A 22,601-nucleotide genomic window follows, 5' to 3' on the forward strand; every position below is an offset into this window, starting at 1 on the left:
TGTGAAAGAAATTTATTTGATGTCTAAAAACTTTCCTATGTATGGTTAAAAACAATTTCTTCTTAAATTTCAAAAGAAAAACACTTGTCTAAATAGCAGAAATCTAGCACAAATGCTATAGTTTCTCTAGGTTTCTTTTAGTCGTGTTTGGTTGGCACATGTTTATGTAGCTATAATTACAGCTTCAATCTATGTAGTCAATCTCCCCTTTCCACTTGCTATGTATTTATTCATGTTTTTGGGTAGTGTTCATATTTATACTCCAATGATTATACTATGTTTTAATATACGCTTTAATAGAAAGCCAGCCTACTTAATAATATTATTTTGTTGACTAGGTATGCCATTTCTAATATCAGTGTCATACAGCACTTTAGTGAGCATTTTTTTTGCCTCTATTCTTTAATCATGTTGTGTTTTGAATGTACAGATCTCTCTAAAATTCTTACATGGGAACGTAATGAGTGGGCCTAAGAAATAAGGTCTTCAGGGAGGAATTAAGCCATGAGTGTTTTATTCTCAAGAATGGGACTGATGTTCTTATAAAAAGAGGTGAAGAAAGTGCCCTGGTCTCTTTTGTCCCCTGTCTCTCTCACCATGTCAGGATATAGCCTGTGTCCCGTCAGAAGGATGTAGAAGGACCTTCTTGACAGCAAAGAACAAGTCCTCACCACACAGTGAATCTTCTGGTACCTTCATCTTATGAACCAGTCTCCAGAACGGTGAGAAACACAGTTCTGTTATTCATAAATAATACAGTCTAAGGTGTTCTGTTATAGCAACAGGAACAGACGAAGACAAATTATTTTTGAGATAATTAAATCATAATACTGTTGGGGTAAAATGACCCTAATTTTATTATCTTACATGTAGTTCAATAGCAGTAAGGTTTATCATTAATTTTATATAATAGAGAAACAACATGATAGTTATAAGATATTTTGGGTATCTGTTACTACTTAGTATATAATCTAATGTCATCTCATTTTCCTTTACACTTATTACAATACTAGTTAGTAAGTTCCTATATCATATGCTTATTTGGGAAGCATTATCCAGTCTATGTGAAATCCCTCTGAGGTGAGTCACTGTGTGTCAGTCATCTTTCAGCTGAAACAGTGCAGCTTAGCACAGACCCCAGGGCTCTGATGTTTGCAGACCTTCCTTTCACACTCAGGGACCTGTACTTGAAGAGTAGATGGGTTGGCCGTGAGTTGTCTGCCCAACAGTTCTCTTGTTCCAGGACCCAAACGGAAGCAGCAGCATCTACCTGAGGAACATTCTTCTCCTGGCAATGTGCAACAGAGAGAGAGAATTAAGTGACACTCAGGATGTCCCTTAGGTCTCTGCTCAGAACTGGCACACCGTTCCTTCTACCGTATTCCACAAAATAAGACAGATGAGAGTCCAAAATCACTAGTGGGAAAACCCCACAGTCTATGCACAGAGCACAGGAGTGGAGGGTAGGTGTTTGTGTGTTGCTGTGGGATGGTCTTTCTGTACGCTGTGAATATGTGTTGCTACCATTGGTTAATAATGAAGCTGCTCTGGCCTGTGGCAAGACAGGTTATAGCCAGGCAGGAAATCCAAGAAAAGATACAGGGAGAAGGAGGGCAGAGTCAGAGCAGACACCCTGGAACAAGATGCCAGTAGACTGGTAATGCCACGGCCACGTGGCAAATGTCATGTCATGTGGCAAAATATAGATTAATAGTAATGGGTTAATTTAAGATATCAGAGCTAGCTAGCAATAAGTTTGGGCCATAGACCAAACTTTGTAATTAATATTAAGCCTTTGAGTGTTTCTTTGGGACTGAGCGGCTGCAGGACACAGGAAAACTTTAGGCAAAAGTGTGGCTAGAATATATCCTGCCAGTCACTATATGTAGTATTCCCACAATTTTTGTCAAGTTTTTCCCTCAGAGATACATACTAGCTTTTACCATTCCTTGCCCCCATTTAAGATTAACTGTGGAATTTAGTAAATGAAACATCACTTGCTTTTTGGCCTTTGACATATGAGAGGCACTCATCATTTCTAAGTAGAATGTAGCTGCTAAGAATCAGAATATAATTAGCCTTAGCTGTTTCCCACTGCTGTATTAATATTGAAAGAGCAGTTGTGCTGAGCCAAGGTTTCCACCAACCTAGGTCTCCAAGGATTGTAGTGATTGGAGCCTCTTTGTCGACCTACATTGAAATAAGGTAAAAATACATCACAGAAAGTAAGCTCCTGAGGGGCCGGAGTTGACTCCAGGCTTAAGAGCACTTGTTCCTCTTACAGAGGATCCAAGTTCAATTTCTAGCATCCGCATGGCAGCTCACAACAGTCAGTAGCTCTAGTCCCAGGGGGTCGAACACCCTCCTCTGATCTCCAAAAGTGCATGTACTGCACAGACCTATATGCAGGCAAAACACTCATGCACATAACATAACAAAATAAATAGATCTAAAATGGTTTAAATAAATTTTTATAAATAAATATTTAAGTCCCTGAGATTTGGGGACTTTCTCTGCAGCACAGCCTGGCCTATTCTGATACTTCATGTCACTCTCATTCTGAGACTGAGATCGTTTTATCAGTATTGCCCACGATCTTTATTAAAAATCTACTCCAAGTTTTCTGTATTAGAACAGAGGTCAACTGAGTTGATGATGCTGATCAATCCAACCAGGTATGTTCTTCTCTCCTGAGTATGTAGCTTAGCTCCTAATTGGTCAACTGATTGGATTGATTTTCAGCCTCTCTAATCATGTCCAAGCATCCAGCGGTACCTTCCCTTCCCTTCAGTTCCTTTTTAATTCTGTTTTTCTTCCCTCCACCTTGACTTTGTGTGAAGGGGATCTTGATGTGGATGACTGTGTGGCTTAAATGTAATAATAATAATAGCTATGTCTAACATATTGTATTGGATTTTCTTCTAAGCTAGCTTCTCTTACAGATACAATAACTTTATGGGCAGACACTAGTTAGCTCTTTTTTATAAGTATTAATGTGGAGTATGGGGAGATAGAGTATATTGCCTAATACGAAGATTCATGGTTGAGAGCTGAAACCATGTCTAGTTTTAGAATGTCATAACTGCTCATTATGCGTGACACTTCCCAGATATGGCCACCTCACGTTCTCTGCACACTTAGACGAGAGGACAATACATCTAAGTATCTGTCACTTCATCGATCAGTGTGGTTCATTCTGCTGACTTGATCAGTCAACAGATATCTTCCTTGTCCCTCACAGTGCCCTGCCCATCTCCCTAACTCTGGGTTAAGATAAATATCCTTTCAGGACAGAGTGAATTGTCCTAAGATCAAGGACACAGTTCCTTGGACACTTTCCCCATCGAGAGGTAGACTATAACTCTAATTTCTTCACTCTTTAACTTGTATTAGCTTGAGGAACTCACTTGACTAACAGAATTCTGGTAAGACATCTATCTGCTGAGGCTAGGTCAATAAGAGGCCTCCCAGATAAGAATCAAACTCCTGTGAGGATAAACAATGTAGTGATGCCCCAAGACTGTGAACAGAGCGGAGACTTAGTGGAGTCTAAGAGTCGGCCCCTCCCCCTGCAATGCCATCACTGGACAAAACCGAACAATTGCCCGTGTGCCCGTGACAGGGGTAATCCTGTCCTCTGAATCATACTAGAATTATTGATTCCCCCAAACCATGATATAAGAAAACTCTTACTGTGTTCAGCTTATACATTTGAGAGTAGTTTACTAAACAACAATAAGTAATTGAAATTAAACTTGCTCTCTAGGAGGAAAGAAATAATGACAAGATAAAAAGTGTCTGTGTGTATTCCGCACACACAGAGTTTTAGCCCTAACCATTCCGATAAAGCTAGTTGGTTGGATCTGGGGATGTGAAACCTGCATTTATAGAGAGACAAGTACATGAGAACTTTCACATGGGAAAAAAAAAAACTCTTTTAGTGGAGTTGATAAGTTCAAGGCTGCTACATGTTTTATTAGCCCCAGGGAGGACTTAATGGGGAGCACTGTGGCCTGGATGGAGGTACCTGGTTACCCAAGTAACGTGGAGAGAAATGGTTGGCTTTGCAGGACTGGAAAGGACCGCCCTTCAGCAGTAGTTGAAGCCAGGCCTGGGAGGAGGGCGTGTGCTCAGAAGAGGCACAGCAGGTGAAGGAGCAGCTGTGCCTGAGAGCCACGGAGCTGGAGCTCGGGGCCAGGAGCAGTGTACGAGAATGAAAACCAACCTTGGGGATTAAAAAGAGAGGGGCCTTTACAGGGACTTTTATTTTCCATAAAGAAGTGGCAGTTCAGAGGTAGCTGATGTTGATGGGACTTAGAGTTATTCCCACAACTTTATGCAATTCAAGGACAATTGAGTCACCTAAGTTCATTCAATTTAATGTGAGTTCAACCAAAGCATAGCATGTGCTACACACTGTGTGTGTGATAGAAAGCTGGTGTGGAAAGCCACACACGAATTCCTTAAGTGATACCACAGATCTGATTATCTGCAGAGCTACAATACAATACACAAAGAACAGGAGGAAAACCCTTAAATAAATTAGACTTCTTTACAGAAGACAGCCTCACCGGGCAGTGGGGGCGCACGTCTTTAATCACTCAAGAGGATCTTTATAAATTTGAGAACTGGTCAATCTAGAAAGTTCCAGGCAAGTCAGAGCTACAGAGTGAGACCCTGTCTCAAAAAGCAAAAACAAAACGATAAATAAATGCAAATAAGCACCCCAAGAGGAATTTCTCAAGGGAACCAGGAAGGAAAATTAGAAAAATAATTCCTCGCTCACTCAAATGCGTTGTGGATGCATGGTATCCACTCTGTGCTCCACTACCCAAATGAAGAAATGTAAGGAGACCTAACAGAACTCTAGAGAGAAAAAGAAAGTGTTTTATTTTGGATCTTAGTCTTTTTTTAATTAAAAATGATTTATTATTTGTATGTTTTGCCTGCATGTACGCATGTATGTGAACCACATGTGTGCAGTGACTGCGGAGGCCGGACAAGGGCATTGGATCTCCTGGAACTGGCGTAACAGAAAGAAGAAGATAGCAATTGAGTAGGCACCAAGGATAAATATAATTAAAAAAAAAACTATCACAAATTTAATATTGACAATTCATAGCTTTTATTCAAAATTTGTTAGTTTCTCTTAATTGCTCCACATTTATTGAAACAGCACATTTTATCCCAGAAATTGGCACAATCGTCGCCTAAACGTTTGTTGTTGTTTTTGCTTTCTTTTTTTTGAGACAGGCTTTCTCTGTGTAGCCCTGGCTGTCCTGGAACTCACTCTGTAGACCAGGCTGGCCTCGAACTCAGGAATATGCCTGCCTCTGCCTCCTGAGTGCTGGGATTAAAGGTGTGCGCCACCACATCTGGCTTAATTTTTTTTTTAATTAAAAAAGGGGTGTGGTTGGACAAAGTTTGTTTTCACTAGTGGAAGGAAAATTCTCCCCATCCTCTCCTGGGGAATGATAGAGGGTCGCACTCACCTGGAAGGGCGGGGCAGCACAGCCAAAGTCACACAGCCACTAGGATTAGTGGCTGTGTAGATCAGCCCTGTTTACAGAGTCTTTATATTTTGTAAAATAAGGTTAATGACAATAAATAGTTGTTTTGCAAGAACAAGATCGTCTATATTGAATATTTAATTCATTGCCTCGTGTGTTTTAAAATTCAATAAATCATGGCCTTTTTAAAATTGATGTTTGCATACCACACAGGATTCACTGACTCTAAAAGAGCAGTTACAAATTAATTCCAATTCTGCTACAAATTGCTCCCTAGGCCTAGGCCAATGATCCCAAATTTCCATTTATCAGCTTCCTGCCTTATCATAAGACAAAGCTTTGAGATTGAATAAGCAGGTTCCCTAACTTCCTTCTCCCTCTGTGTGTGTGTGTGTGTGTGTGTGTGTGTGTGTGTGTGTGTGTGTGTGTGCATATGTATTCATAACCACCCCCTTCATTGGCTAGCCTTGTCTGTCAGCTGTAACAAAAACCTCAAAGGAGGAAATTATGAACAAGCTTTCGACAGCTGGTGGTAATTTACTCCAGAAACCCCAGCCCATCCTTTCAACACCCACTGTTTATGTGCATCTGATGTTGGAGGAAGGGAAATCATGCAAGAAACGCAGTCTGTAAATTTCTCAGAGGGGCTTTGGAACAGTGAGAAAAGATTTGTGTAAATTCTGTGAAATTCTCCTTGCTTTGAGAATAGATGATAAGCCTTAAAAATTGTGCAGACTGATATTATGGTCAATAAATCCATTCTGGAAACAGAAACAGTACTGACATAAATAAATTCCTAAGGAGCTTCCAAGCATTCTTGACAATCCACCGTCACTAAAACCCAAGTCATTTTCTAGGATGGGGCAAGCTGCTCTGGGACCAGACACCAACCAATGCAGGCTAGCTTGGGACCCATAAGGAGGGGAAGAAAGTGGAATGCCAAACCCTCATTTAAAGCTCAGACTGGATTTTTGAATCATGAAAAAGTTTGCTAAGAACAATGTAGTCATATCCACCCATGGTTCTTGCCTTTGAATGTAGCCATCTACCACCTTACCTGTAAAGATGGACAGATGACAGACAGACAGGAAGGAAGGAGAGAGGGAAGGAAGGAAGAAGGAAAGAGGAAGGGAAGGAGGAAGAGAGGGAGGGAGGGAAGGGAGATACATACATACATTCATACATACGTAACCTAACTTTGGTTTTTAAAAATATTTCCATTTTCCAGGCAGTGGTGGTGCACGCCCTTAATTCCAACACTTGGGAAGCAGAGGCAGGCCGATCTCTGTGAGTTCAAAGCCAGTCTGGTCTACAAAGAGAGTTCCAGGACAGCCACAGCTACATGGAGAGACCCCATCTCAAAAACCAAAGAGCAAGAGCAAAAAAATACACATTTCCATTCACAATTTTTCTCTACTTCTGAGAAGAGTTGCAAAATAGCACAATGAAGTCTTATAAATCTTTACTTGATTATCCATTCATTAACTGTTTTCCATGATATTTCCCCTCTTCACACATACACAGACAATTATTGCTGTCATCCAGATGAATCATTTGAAAGTATAATGCGGACTCTTCACTCCTAAAGATTTCAGTATTTCTTATGACTAATTAAAATTATTAAATAGCTGTGATTGCACCCTTGCCTCTCGGGCCGGCTTTGTCCCCATTGAACAGAATATTTTGCTCATCTGAAGTCCCTGAAGCCACGTTCTTGACAACTGACTGTCAGTAGCCACCCCTAACTGGTACTTGGCTCACATCTGCATAATGAAGAGGGCTCATCAAACAGTCACTCTCAAGACAAAGGAGAAGCACACAACAAAGGCAAATTCTCTCTTCCACACTTGGAACCATTGGAAGCCAATTTCTTGGCAGTTTAAAACAGCTGGGTTCCCCCTCACCCCCTTCTTTCAGCTGGCAGGGGTTCAAAAACATCAAGAAGCAGCCCCAGAATGCTTTACACAATCAAGTAAGTTCTAATGAGAAAAATCTCACATCCTGCATGCAGTTTTCCCCATCTTCAGGTTATCCCTAATACTACGGTACTTCGTAACAAGCTTCCGGCAATTCCAACCTAAAGAGGAACAAAACTCTAAGAGTCATTTATCCTGGATATGAGGGAATTCCATTCACACCATCAGATAAAGAAAACTCCAGTAAGTGATATTTTAATGCAATATTTTAGAAAACGAAACAAATGCTAAAATTATGCTGGGAAGACGGTTAAGTTGGCATAGTGCCTGCTGTGCATGACTGAGTTCAAACCCCAGCACACACTAAGAGATTCTGCCTCAGAAAGCAAAGTGGAGGACTCCTGGGGACACGCGTGTGCACTCAAGGGCTCATGCCTGCATGCACACACTTCTACGATGAAGTAAATTCTGGGAGGAAGGACCTTCCCTCCTCCTAGCCATGGCCTTCGTTATTCTTTCCTACATGGCGTGCCAAGATGCATGGTTAGATGGCAGACCCCTAGATGCATCTCTTGTGGTGCTCTCTTGCGCCAGGCTCCACCGACCTTGTTAGCCACAGCTCTCAGCCTGTGTATTGTGAACCGCCAGGCAGCAGATGACCCCTTTAAGATCCCATAAGGTAAAAGCAACTGTGCCGGAAAGAGAGAGCAGTGAGTGGGTCATGGCTCTTGCGTGCAAGCCTGATGACTTGAGTTTGAATCCCGGGGACCACATAAAGACGAAAAGAGAACTCGCTCTGGGTACGCCCACCTTTCTGATGACTTGAGTTTGAATCCCGGGAACCACATAAAGACGGAAAGAGAGAACTCACTCTGGGTACGCCCACCTTTCTGAGGCCCAACTCAGAAAGGTGTAACTATTCCTTTTTCCTCTGTCTTTTTCCTTCCGATGCTGGCCAGAGCCTAAGTATGCTTTTAAACTCCCGGACTAACCCCGGGGGATTCCTCACTCCTTTTCCTACGCACGCCCTCTCCTTGTGGCTGTCTGCCACACAGCGGCTGACCTCTGTGCTGCAGCAACACGGCTCTTGTTCCCTCTCTTGTCCTTTCTCCTCCTCCCTTCCAGGGAGCTGGAGACTGACGGCTTGCCTGTCCTAAGGTGCTCCTTTTCAACTCAATCTTCTGTTTGAGTCCATTCTTGTATTATTTTATTGAAGGGACTAAGAACACTGCAGAGGAAACCCTAGTTTCCCAGGGATCACGTGGTGGCTCCGCTGGGACTCTTTAATCTTCCTGGTGATACATTTCCTAACTTTTAATTCTTGGAAGAAACAAACAAACCAAAAAGGAGCCCATTCCTGGACCCCTAGACTGCATCACTCTGACCTCCACATACATGCTGGGGGACCTCCCACAATCATTTTAAAAGCAGCTATGAGACAAGGCCAGTCAGTGTGGCCTACTTTTCAGTTTCAAATCTCAACTGCAAGCTGCTGTGATCTCTAAGGCACTGGGAAGACGGTAGAACAGGGGAGGGAGTGGGAGAGGTGGGAGAGAAAAAGGAAGATCAAGTTACTGCAAAGGCGGCCACTAAAGTAACTAGAATGTGGACGTTTTGTTGTTGCTGTTGTTGTTTTGGACTTGTTGTTTTGCTGTGTTTTGAGATATCATCCTATATATATATATAAACTCAGGCTGGTCTCAAACTCCTGACCTTTCTGCTTCCACCTCCCCAAGTGCTAGGATGACAGGTGTGTGCCACCACTCTTGGCTCTAGAATGTCATTGTTCATGATCCTGTCTTTTTAAACACACACACACACACACACACACACACACACACACACACACACACACGGTGCACTTCAAGAATTTGTCTGTACAGCTCAAAAAGACAAATCTATCTCACCTTGACTCTTCTGTCACGTGACCAGAAGCAGCCATGCTCCCTTCATGCTTTATGCAGGCTATAGAGACTTCTAGCTGATTAGAACACTTCCAACCTGGAGCCTCTCCGCTGGTAACAGCTGCTCGTCCAAGGGACCTGAATGCTGTGACAATAAAGGCCACCCACAAGTGACCCCTGCTGGTGGAATCTATATCGCCGCTACAGCTTGGTGGGTGTGTTGATTTGACCCTTACCAGTCCCCGTAGTTTCACTATTTTCAACGTCCTCACACCTCACCTGCTGTACATGTTTTTGCTCCCTGCCACACTTCTATAGGCATTTTGCTTACCTCCTACTGGGGGCATTCATGGGCCTGCCTTCCTGCCTCCTTATCAGTGTCTGGTTCATAGGGTCAGCATCTCTCTGGTCTTGTGTTTAATTCTCTTACCTTTGTGGGTTTGTTTTGAGACACGATCTCACTTTGTAGCCTTGGATGTCCTGGAACTGGCTATGTAGACCAGTTAGCCTTGAACTTGTGGCGATCCTCCTGTGCCACTCCTGAGTTCTGTAATTGTAGACAAGCACCACCATGCCTGGTCCTTGTACCATTTCTCATCTACCCTCTGGGTAGGGCACTGGAATCACAGCTCCAAAGCTTAGCTTAATGATGTGGACCACTGGCCACATGCCTGGCCAGCCGCCCTTCACCGGATTCTGCTTTCAGCTTGCTTTTACTGAAGTATGTACAGCTAGGAGATCATTCAATCGATACCAGGGCCAGGCTCTTCAGTCCAGTTTTCAAGGATCGAGTCTCTCTTCTGATCTCTCTGCCAGTTCTGTCTGAGAGACAGAGTGGAGCACTCCATTGGGAGAATGATGTAAAGGAACAAGCTGTGCCGAGGCCATTGAGACAGGAAGGAGATGAGATACACAAAAGCCATTAAAACCTCTGGGGTTTTTGGAGGCAGAACTGAGCAAATACAACCAGACGGTGCTATGATTCTGTTTTGCTTTGAAGGGTTTTTCTTTTTGTTTGTTGATTGTGTTGAATTTTCGTGTTTGTTTTGTTTTGAGACAGGGTCTTATTGTGTAACCCTGACAGGCCTGGAGCTCACTATGTAGACTGGGCTGGCTTTGAACTCACAGAGATCCTCCCACTTCCGCCTCTTTAGTGCTGGGATTAAAAGCATACACCAGCACATCTTGCCTAACTATTCTGAGGATAAAAACCTATAAGGGATTCACACAGTGTGGTGCAGTCCCCAGCCTCAGCTCTGGCTCTGTATGTTTCGAGCTAGAGTCACCCCAGCTTCAGTCCAAAGGAAGAAAGGCATCCTGCTGCTCCTCTGATTTTCAGGAGCTCAAGCAATGGCTGTGGTCTTGAGCAGGCAGCCTCTAAAACGGCCCAGGATGATTGCTGTTGATCAAAGCTGTGTTTGGTTACCCTTGAGTCTGAGGTGAATCAATGACCTCTAAAGAGCAGAGGAAAGTAGACGTGCTGGGATGCCACCTTCGAGGCTAGTCATTTCAGCTGGGGCTCATCTTGAACATGCTGACTTTCGTTCTCTTAGGTAATTGTGCTAGGGGAGACAAGCTACCATGATGTAGGCATACATACATATGGTGAGCACAGAAACTCAGTCTGTCAGACCCGGAGGGATTGAAGCCTGTAACTATCACAAGAGGTGACGTTGGCATACCCAGGATGAGAATCTGTCAGATCCTGTCAAGTTTTGAGATGACTGCAGTTCCAGGTAACTGTTTGACTATAGCCACAAACAGAATCCCTCCCCTGGCTCCTGGCTAAGCTGCTCAGATTCCTCACTCTTAGAGCAGTGGTTCTCAACCTTCCTAATGCAGTGACCCTTTAATATAGTTCCTCATGTTGTGGCGACTCCAGCCATAAAATTAGTTTCATTGCTATGTCATAACTGTAATTTTGCTACTGATATGAATTGTAACGTAAATATCTGTTATTCAGGATAGATGATATGTTACTCCCGTGAAAGGGTCATTCCACTGTGAAGGGGTCGTGACCCACAGGTTGAGAACCACTGCCTTAGAGGCTGTGAGACACTAAATGTTCATAGTTTTTAACTTTTGAGCTGGTTTGCTATGTAGTCATGGCAAACTAATTTAACTAATATAACATTAACCTTTCTGTCTGTCCAAGGTCATGCTGTAGATGCAGAGGCCACTCCTATCCACAAAGAAGGTATTATTCTCTTCAGGAAAGAAGGACGGAGAAGTGAGAGCAGTTATTTAAGGATGCACAATACCACCTCAATTTATGGCTGTAGCAGTTGCTTTTCTATTGCTGCGGTAAAACACCATGACCAAGGCAACTTAAAGAAGAGTTTATTTGGGCTTAGGGTTCTGAGGGGGGATGGCAAAGCAGAGGCCTAGTGGCTGGAGCAGGAGGCTGAGACCTTACCTCTTGAACTGCAAGCAGGATGCAGAGGTGTAGATGCAAGGCCACATCTCCTAGACCTCCCCCGGCCCCCGCCCCCAAAGCACCACTAATTGGAAACCAAGTGTTCCAATGCTGGAGTGTATGGGGACAATCTCCTTCACAGCGCCACAATGGTGATGAGGAAAGAACAGAACAGTGATCGCTCAGGATCATCCTGTCACTCTGCATATGTTACAGTTGTGCAGCTTGGTCCTCTCGTGGGACTCCTAACTGTGGGAGCAGGGGCTGTCTCTGACTCCGTGGCTGACTTTTGGGGAACTCTACTCCTCACACTGGGTTGCCTGGTCCAGCCTTAATATACAGTGAGGTGCGTAGTCTTACTGCAGCTTGATCTGCTATGTTTTGTTGATATCCATGGGAGGCCTGCCCTGTCCTGAACAGAAATGCAGGAGGAGTGGATTGGGGGTGGAGACAAAGAGGGGGTGAAGGGGAAGGACTGGAAAGAGAGGGGGGAGGGGATACTGTGGCTCGGATGTAAACCTAATTAATTAATTAATTTTTAAAGAGGTCATTCTATAGCCTGTGCCTCTTATGCACATTTCCTGCAGATGTTTTTAACCATCACCAAGAACAGTTTAAATTAGAAAATACATGAAGTTCATGAAGACTTTCTTGTTGAAGCCACAATAAAGCTATGTGTTTTAGTTGCAGGATTTCACTGCGGAGTAACAGAGCCAAAGGTGTTATAGCATGAACTATAATGGAGACAACATGGGTGCTGTGGTGGTTTGAATGATATTGGCCCCCGTAGGCTCATATGTTTGATACTTGGCCCCCAGTTGGTTGGACTGTTTAGAAAGGATTAGGAGGTGTGGCCTCGTTGGAGGGAATGTGTCACTGGGGGTGGGCTTTGAGGTTTAAAAGACTCCTTCATTCCCAGAGTACTCTGCCTCCTGCTTGTGGATCAAGAGGTGAGCTCTCAGCTGCGCCTTAAGCCATCTGCTGCCGTGCCTTCATTTCAACATCAGAAACTCTAACCCTTGGGGACCGTCAGCCCAAGGAGCTCCTTCGTTGATAAGCTGTCCTGGTCCTCGCGCTGTGTCACTAATCGAGATGCTGAGACGGGAGGTAGTTTCTGCTTGCTCACTGGGGTAGCTTCTCCATGTCAACTTTTCTCCTGTTGGTTCACCTTCTGCCAGTTAGTGTTGGAAAGTAGATGTGTGGCGGGTGAGGACACAAGGTGGGGGAAATCCTGAACGCATGTGCCTATTATTCTGCGCAGTAGGCCCCCGCTCACTTTGTGTCTTTGTTGTCTGAAAAGTGTCTCAGATTCTCCTTTGAAATTTGCAGTTCACTCATTTTTATTAACATGAATATGGAGTGCTCTGACACTTTTTGATATATTCTCAGTTGTTGTGTCCACGGCCACTTCCTTTTTTTTTTTTTTAAACAAGTCATTCAGTTCTCTGTGATGACCTTCATGGGTTTTGTGGTACGGATTAGAAAATAAGTCTTCAGAAGGTCAGACTTTGTAATACAGTTTATTGTTTTAAAGCCAGTAACCTATTCAAATGTATGCTGACTTGAAGACAGGTCATTTTTGTCTGAGTTCTAGCAAAGGATTTTACAGTTGGTTTTTTATTGACTCATGCACAGTTCTGTTTTGATATATTTTTTTAAAGGAAATATAGACTTAGTGGCGTTGCAAAGGAAATGTTTTTAAACACAGACAAATGAAATAATTACTCTAAATGTGCAGGATATAGACATTTAGTGCACCTGCATGCTAAACACGAAGTCTGCTACTTTACAGCTGTGACCTTGTCAACTGCTTAACTTTTTATACGCAGTTGGGGAGAATAATTAGTATCATTCTTGCAGGGTCATAGAGAGGACCGAATGCTCATAAAGTGTGTAGCATAGAACCTGGCATGTCACAGGTACTCATTGTGTATAGAGGTTGGAGAGATGGTTCAGTGGTCAAGAGGACTTGCTGCTCTTCCAGGGGACCCAAGTTCAGTTCTCAGCACCCACATCATGCCTCGCCACCATCTGTAACTCTAGCTCTAGGGGATCCTATGTCATTTTTGACCTCCTTGGGTGCACGTGGTGCACATGTGTACACGTAGGGAAAACACTACTCACACACACAAAATAAATAACCTTTTTGTTTTGTTTTGTTTTTAGAGACAGGGTTTCTCTGTGCAGCTCTGGCTGTCCTGGAATGTGTTCTCTAGACCAGGCTGGCCTCGAACTCACAAAGATCCATCTGCCTCTGCCTCCCAAGTGCTGGGATTAAGGCATGCACCACTGGCACCCAGCAATAAATAACGCTTTACGAAACTAAAACATCGTTGATAATACAAATTATTAAAAGCTAATGGTGATGATTGGCTGTGCCGTTTGCCATGGATACCGATACAGACATTACAGGAGTTTGTTTAGAATCTGTGAGGTTGAGCATGGATCAATGTCTGAAACTGCTCTGGCAAATAAGCCTCAGAAAACAAGTGATTTGAAGGGATCAGTGTGTCACCTGGAGATAACTTTCCTTTGTCTGCTGCTGCCCTCCTACCATGAACACACCACCACTATTTGGTCACCAGGTGCAGCCTTCTAGGCAGATGCTCTGATGTTACAAAGGGTCCTCACCAGCTCTTCTGGCTAGTTTTATGTTAGTTTGACACAACCTAGAGCCATCTGGAAGGAGGGAACCTCAACTGAGAAAACGCCTTTACCCGATTGGACATTTTCCTAGTTAGTAACTGACGAGGGTGGGCACAGCCTACTGTGGGGGGTACCACACTGGACTGGGGGTTCTAGGTGCTATAAGAAAGCAGGCTGAGTGAGCCAGGTGGAGCAAGCCAGTAGGCAGCTGTCCTCCGTGGCCTCTGCCTCAGCTCCTGCCTCCAGGTTCCTGCGCTGTTTGAGTTCCTGTCCTGATTGTTATTAATGATATACTGGGATATAGAACAGTAAGCACAACAAACGTCTCTCCCCAGGTCGCCGTTGGTCATGGTGTTTTGTCACAGCCATAGAAACCCCGACTAGCAATTTGAATGGCACTTTATTTTTGTTCCATCCTCTGCCCTGACCCCAGAAGAAGCAGGAATTAGGCCTTAGCTAGGGCTAAACTAAACAAACAAACAAACAAAAACAAAATCACCAGAGGTATCAAGCATCATTTCATATAAATACTCCAACAATGGAGTTGTTTCTCTCCATCCCTTGGTGTTTCCACTATGTTGATTTTGCTTTCCATATCTTTTTTTTTTTTTTTTTTTTTTTTTGGTTTTTCGAGACAGGGTTTCTCTGTGTAGCTTTGCACCTTTTCCTGGAACTCACTTGGTAGCCCAGGCTGGCCTCGAACTCACAGAGATCTGCCTGGCTCTGCCTCCCGAGTGCTGGGATTAAAGGCGTGCGCCACCACCGCCTGGCTGATTTCCATATCTTGAAAGAAGCCAATTACCTGCCAGAAGGCCCAGGCCTACATTCTTCACATGCTCACATATATCAGAAGCACCACTGTCTCTTCCAGGACCCCCCTGAAGAATCTCATTTTGGACTTCCTACAGGTACCAAAATCTGTGGAGCTTAAGCCTCATCCACAAAAATGGCTTCGTATCTGCTGGTAACCTGCACATGCCATCCTGAACACCGTCACATCACTTGCTGGTCTGCACCATCTGATACAATTGAAGGGCAACTGGCTTTCATACTGTACCGGGTTTCATTTGTATTGTTTTTACTCGCGCACTGTTTTTGCTTTGGGATCTCTTTGACCTACAGTTGGCAGAACCTGCAGGTCAGGGGTCAAGTGCACCTGTTTCCACCATCTCTCTTATTTCTTCCACTCAGCTGATCCGTGAGTGCCTCCAATCCTAACTGAGAAATCCTTAAATCTACTCTTTCCCCACATTCTCACCACCACAGCCTGAGCTTGGACCCTCATGGCCTCTGCCATGAATTTCTTTCAATAGCCTTTCGATGATCCCATCTCTTCACTTAGCTTATTTGGACCCGTCTCCCATTTCTGTGATTCACACAAAAAGTAGGTCAGACCCTATTTCAACACTCACCACAATGCCCAAGTGTCTGCAAAGGGGGAAAAAATGTAAGCAGTCTCGGTTCCTTGGCCTGAGCAAGAGATCACAAACTTCCCTCAATGTTTTTTTTAGAAATGAAACCGTCTACTTAATGCAGAGGTTCTGTCACCCGGCCTGAGAAGTCTAGGGTGCGTCTAAAGAGTGTTGAGGCTGAGGCCACTTTCTAAAAGAGGCTGGTTGCACTGGCCAGGAGTGGAGTCTCTGTGTCAACTCTTTAAGTCTCCCCTAGATGATTCCAACACACAGGAAAGATGGAAAACTAATTTACAGTATGGGTAGAGAGACACTTCTGCTTTCAGAAAGCATGAAATAACAAGGTCTGCTGTGGTTTTATGCTAAAATGTCTCTCCTCCAGGCTCATGGTTTGAGGCTTATTTCTCAATCCATAGTGCTATTTGGAGGTCAGGGGCCATTAGCTCTAGAAGGTGGGGCACGGCAGTGGAGGCAGGTTAGGCAGGCAGCTTTTTGAAGGTAGTTCCTAGCCCCTGCTTCCAGCCACTCTCTGCTTCCACGTAAATGCCTCCACTGTTGCAGGCTCAGTCCCATTGCTGGGACTGCCCACCATAACGGACTGCAACCCTCTGGATGAGCCGGAGTAGATCTTTTCTCCAATCTGTTGTTTCTATCAAGTGTTTTCTCTCAGTGACACAAAAGTAAACAATTCAGGGTCTGGATCCATTCTCCCTAACCTCTGATAGAAATTACTAAAATCTTGGACAAAAAAAAATCATATGAAATGATGATTTCCAGGCGCTACAAATTGGACAACCTAGGACAACATCACCAAAGAATGAGACAGGTCAGTTGGTGTCTTCAGATGAGGTTAAAGAGCTTTTTGTTAAACTCCATCATCAGAATCACTTTTGATATCCCAAAACATTACAAATTGTGAATAAAACAAGTGTACGTAACTAATGGCTCCAAGCATTTCCCGTTGAAGATTCACCAGCTGGGGTCCAATGGCTCTGGTCTCTGTTAATACTCTTTCCAAAATCTGTACAACCAGGTGCCCTGTGTCGCCAGAATAATTACAGTAAGAAGGCAATCACTGGCTGCTGCTTTTTTGGTCTTGAACTCCTCAGCCTCCTGAGCTCAAGGAAATAAATCTCCGTTCTCTATAAATGTCCAGCCTTGTGTAATATGTTCTAGCACAGAATGAAACACAGACTAAGAACCTTGTCATTTGTAATTTAATCTTTATAGTTAACACCAACTGATTCAGAGAAGAAATGTGTAGACATGAGAGGGACTCAAGGTTTCCCAAACATCTTAGCGTTCTATTGCTATGGAGAGACACCATGACTATGGCAACTCTTTTTTTTTTTTAAAAAACAATTTTATTTATTAATTATGTATACAGAGCTCTGTCTGCGTGTATCCCTGCAGGCCAGAAGAGGGCACCAGATCTCATTACAGATGGTTGTGAGCCAACATGTGGTTGCTGGGAATTGAACTCAGGACCTTTGGAAGAGCAGCCAGTGCTCTTAACCTCTGAGCCATCTCTCCAGTCCGACTATGGCAACTCTTATAAGGAAACATTTAATTGGGGCTGCCTTACAGTTCAGAGGTTTAGTCTATTATTGTCTTGATGGGAAGCATGGCAGCACACAGGCAGGCATGGTGCTGGAGAAGTAGCTAAGAGTTCTACTTTTGGACTAGCAGGCAGCAGGAAGAAAGTGAGACACTGGGTCTGTCTTGAGCATCTGAGACCTCAAAGCCCACCTCCAGTGACAGACTTCCCCCAACAAGTCCATACCTCCTAATAGTGCCACTCCCTATGAGCCTATTGGGGTCCATTTTCATTTAACCCACTACACCAAATAAAATAGACTGTAACCTGGTTAAAAGTGTTTACTTACTAAAGATAGGGGGTGGGGAGGCATACAGAAGGAAGAGAGTGATAATCAATGGACATTTACTCTTCAGGTAAAAAAATAATTTCTTTGTGTCCTTGATACTCTGTTTGGACTCTCAACTTTTTCTTAAAAAATTAAAATCCACTGACTAACTGCTCCTGCTCGTACTTCAGATATTACGAACAAATGTAACAAGTATGCCACAAGACTTCCCTGAACTAACAAAAGAGAACTGGGTTCCCACATATATAAAAAATCCTTATTATAAATTAATAGTTTGCTATTAAAGGCCCAGGTAGTAAGTAGTTACGTGGGTTCATCCACTTGAGAAACAGTGAAGTTGAAGGCAGAATATGGACACACTTTCTAAGTAAGGACACACTGTACAGTCTAATGGGGCGCAGTCAGCCAGCTTTCCCGGAAGAGACTCCCTTTATTTTTATCTCTCTCTCCATCTTTCTGGTCCAGCATTTGTTTCATGCTATACTGTTACGACCATAGTTTAGACTCTGGAGGTTCCAGCCAATGCCATCACTGCTCAATGAACAGCACAAGCTGAACATGGGTAGCAGAGCTGCTTTCTTACATGTATAAGCTGAGAATTAGGAAAATCATGCTCAAAGCACCACTCCCCCACACACTTCTGACACACGAATATCCATTAACTGCTGCTCTCACCGCTGGTATAGAAAGTATGCTACCAGGTCCCTGAACATTTGTATTTTGTTGTAGCTTTTTCTTGATTCTTATTTGAAATTGCAGTTATTTACTTTTTAGTTAGCATACACAATGATGAGATACTTAAGATTTCAACTTATCTATCTATCTATCTATTGGGAGGTATGTTTTTGAGATATAATTATGCTGTGTGCTCCAGGCTGATTTTAAGCTCACTACACATACATGAATAGCAAGGGTGTGGTGCCACAAACCTATAATAACAGTTGAGGAAACCTGGGGGGCTGAGGAAGGAGGATCACAAGTTTGAGTCCAGCCTGGGCTGCATAAGAAGACCTTGCTACAATGCCTTACTGCCATAATTTAGAGAATCAAGTGCTAGCCCTACAGATTCGTTATTGTCAATGACAGTGAGAAAGATCACTCCTCCATGATGAGTGTTTATTTCTTTCCAGAAAAGAAATTCAGCTATTATATAGATTGGTAAGAAGCTTTGAAATTTTACAGACATGTATATATGAATAAACAGACATTTTTGGTCAAAGCACACTCACATTTTAAAAACATAACTGCATTTGGACTTGTTTCATTTTGTATAAAAAATGCATGTTTCTTGCTTCATTCTTTAATTTCCAATAATTTATTATGTGTTTCTTAATAGAAATGTGATCCTTTTAGCTACTGTATAATTGGATACAGAATGACTACATTTTCTTGCATAAACAGGGGTAGTATGATGAATAAAAGTTCCTTTGAATAGACTCCCCTTTCTAGTTCACAAATCTAGCAGACTTTGGAACATGCAATACAAATCCAGCAACTCTTCACCCTAGAAGGTCAAATCTCTTTTAATCCAAATCCTGATTCCACTCATAGGAAACTGAAGCGTAAAGGTGAAGTGATTCATTATTATTATTATTATTATTATTATTATTATTATTATTATTATTATTATTATTATTATTACAGATCCCAATTAGTTAAAGGCCAAGTAAAAATGTGAAACCACCATTGTTTTTTGGTTTGAGTGAAGTACCAGCTTCCTATGAGGAGGGAAAAGTACTAAATATTCTATGACAAAGACATGCTTACTTAATAAACGGCAGCCGTACAATCTGTCCCTGACAGATTTTCAATTTGCTGTTGCTGCATGAAGAACACGGGGCCTAAGCTACCGGGTGCGTTCTAGGCCAGAGCGGAGGAAGGGTCTGGGTTCAGACGGAGCTAGCTGGCCCAGAGTATTCAACTGACAGGCCCAGGCTCCAGCGCTGCAGAGGAGGAAAAGGCCAAGATGGGGTCTCTGCGAACGCCCCTAAGGTTTCCGTCCTGGCATAGCTTCTGAGTCATCTCTGGCTCAGCCCAGCAGGCGTTGCCTCCTACCTCACCTGCACCAGCACAGATCAAGCAAAGACCTTAGGATAGAGACCTAGATTCCCATGCTTCCTCCTGGGCATCAGCACCACACCTTTCTTCCTGCTCTTCCAGTCGTGCCGATTTTATTTGCTCCTGGGAACCCCCAGCTCTTGCGTGCCCGCCTAACCTTACCCAGGAATTGTCACTGAGAGACAACCTCTCCTGAGAGTGCTCTTCTCCTGCCAGGATCACAGCCCTGTCCCGCTCATCACGGCGCACCAGCACCCCTGCACACCAGCATCCCTGCACTGCAGCTTTCCCCGGCTCCAGCGGCAGAAGCTGCCCATGCCTCACCTCATCCAGGGTGCTGCCGAGGCTGCCTCCTCCTCCTCTGCCGCCACCGCCCAGCTCCCGGCCCGCTCTGGGGGTCGCCGTCGTTCCCGGCTCGGGGGCTGCCACGGGGCCTGGCGAGGTGCGTGGTGAGCCCAGCACGGCGGCGGCGGCGGCGGCGCATGGTGGCAGATGGACTCGCTGTCGGTTCGCTTCATGGGTCCCAGGCCTGGGCACTGCGCCCTAACTATGGTTTCTGCTTGGTTTCCCTTGGTTTCACTGGCTGCCCAGGAGCATCCTTCCGGCGTGGATGAGCATCCACTGCAGATGCTTCGGCTGTGGCGGAGATGCGGCCAGGTTCAGCCTCCCACGAGGCTGCCTGTCAATTGCTCCGCCCAGACGATTTGGTCCGCTACAGAGACGCTCTCTGCCCTGCATCCTCCAGCATCTCTCCATCTGAGACCTCAGCCTGGCAGTCTTGTCATTTCCAGACCTCACTACTGCCTCTTCGTTCTATGCACTCCAATGTCACCTTCCCCAGTTTCTAAGCTTAAAGAAGTCCCTGATGGGCCTGATGGCCCAGGGGGTAAGGACACTTGCTGCTTAAACCCTATGACGTGAACCCACATGATAGGTGAGAACTGACCTCCTCAAGTTATCCTCTGACCTATACATGCACACATACCCCCCACACACAATAGAGAAACACAAACAAACAAACAAACAAATAAATAAATGGGCGCTTTTTAAAGTTCCTCCTGTTCTCACACCTCTACCTACTTTCCTGGTTCTTTCGTTCCCTTTTATATTGTAAACTGTTCCTTGTTACTGAGTCCTCAGAATACTGCTCCAGCTTGTTGGTTAGCCTCTTTTCTTCTTTGCCCCAGTCCCTCATCTCTTTTCTTCAATTTTCTCTTTGGTTATGGGGGTGGGGGTGGGGTGAGGCAGGGAGGGAGGGAGGTTCCTGAACAGCTACAATTTTTCTTTCAGTTGGGATTTTCTGATGCTCATTTTCTAAGAACTCATAGAAAACAGTATCTACCATCAGGCCAAGTGAGTGTTGTCATCTAAAAACAAGCAAACAAACAAACAACAGTAACAACACACACACACACACACACACACACACACACACACACACACACACACACACACACGGAAGCATGGTGGCGCATGCTGTTAATGCCTGCCCCTGAAGGCAGAGGCAAGTGGATCTCTGTGAATTCCCGGCCAGCCTGGGCTACAAAGCAAGTTCCAGGACAGCCAGGGTTGCATAGTGAGACAAAACATATTATCAGGGCATATAGGTTCATGCCTGTAATCCCAACTACAAGGAAGGCTGAGTCAGAAAGGGATCAGAATCTCAAGGCTAGTCTGTCTCAAAGCAAAATGAAATGAGGCAGGAATAAAGCTCAGTGATAAGCGCTCCTATCGCATGCGCAAGGCCCTGGGTTCAGTCTCCAGCACCAACAAACACACAGAGGTTAACTAAATCATCACTCAGCGGTTGTTCCAGCAGCCTATTTCTTACATCCCACACCTCGCCCTGAAGAACAGAGACAAGCTATAACCTCCAACAAAGCGGAATGCTTCTGCCGTACTCTCATGTATAGCACCAGGCCTATGGGCAAGCCAAGACTGTCTTTGTAGATGTGCACTACGGATGGAAAAGTTCTTAGACAGTGCCCATCAGCACTGATGGACTCAACCTGAACCAAACTGAATTCATCGTAACCCACCCTTTCTCCAAAATCTGCTGTGGTTCAGTGTTCTGGCTTTTAATCTTGGCCTTATCAGGCACCCAGCTACCAGAGACACAAACCTGAATGCTATCAGTGGAGATACAGCTCTCTCACATCCACCACGACCTCTAATTCTCCATGACTCATTTTATCTTTAATTGATCCACCCCAGGATGGTTGCAGCTGCCTCCAGAAAACGAAATTATTCTTCTCTCATTTCAAGGGTCTTAATCTGTATCTTCCTTCTTGGCCTTTTCCAATCTATCTTATCTGGGTTGTTTATCTTACCTTCTCAACCAGGGGGTTTGAAGTGATAGCTTCTAGTCTGTATCTCCTTCTGCCCATGTTCATTAGCTCCATCTGTGTGCCATTAGCATGCTCAGTCTCCCATCCCCCAAACACCCCCCCCTCCTTTTCTGACAAGTCTTTGCCTGGCTTTTTCCTGCAATTCGCTTTAATACATTGTTTCACTTGCTGTCCATGCTCCCCATGGCCTGCTGCTGTTCTTCAGCCCCTGGTTTTCTGCAGTGGGTTTCTTTGGCTCCGTTTCATTGATGGAGTCATGTATTAGACAAACCTTTCACACAACTCTATCTAATAAGACTGAAAAGAAAACCAGACAGCTTTGTTAACTTTAGGGAGTTAGTACATAAAATAAGAACTAGATGTTTTCACAGCTGTGATTTAAGACGGTTACAAAACTTAAAGGAAATAGCTTGTCAAAATGGGAGGGCAGCTCAAGGAAAGAGAGTTCTTGCCTAACACGCGTGAGATCTTGGGTTCAGTTCCTAGCAGAGAAGAAAAAGAAGCT

The 22,601-nt window shown here is 44.1% G+C and overlaps 1 protein-coding gene across 12 annotated transcripts in view; it reads right to left on the reverse strand.

Moving 5' to 3' along the window:
- The window catches only part of LOC128105326 (myomegalin-like), a 198,778-nt gene extending 178,188 nt beyond the window's left edge, over nt 1-20,590 (reverse strand). For 2 of the 12 annotated variants that reach the window (XM_052730390.1, XM_052730377.1), the window contains exon 1: nt 20,073-20,557. In XM_052730390.1, the coding sequence (XP_052586350.1) occupies nt 20,073-20,266 (194 nt within the window). In that variant the 5' untranslated portion in view covers nt 20,267-20,557. Of the gene's footprint in view, nt 1-20,072 lie in introns of all 12 variants that reach the window. The other 10 variants (XM_052730380.1, XM_052730371.1, XM_052730389.1 and 7 more) reach the window with 9 other exon arrangements.
- Nucleotides 20,591-22,601: the final 2,011 nt, after the last annotated feature.

This window comes from Peromyscus californicus, unplaced genomic scaffold, assembly GCF_007827085.1.
Source record: "Peromyscus californicus insignis strain IS unplaced genomic scaffold, ASM782708v3 Scaffold_9__1_contigs__length_137607984, whole genome shotgun sequence".
Taxonomy (NCBI): domain Eukaryota; kingdom Metazoa; phylum Chordata; class Mammalia; order Rodentia; family Cricetidae; genus Peromyscus; species Peromyscus californicus.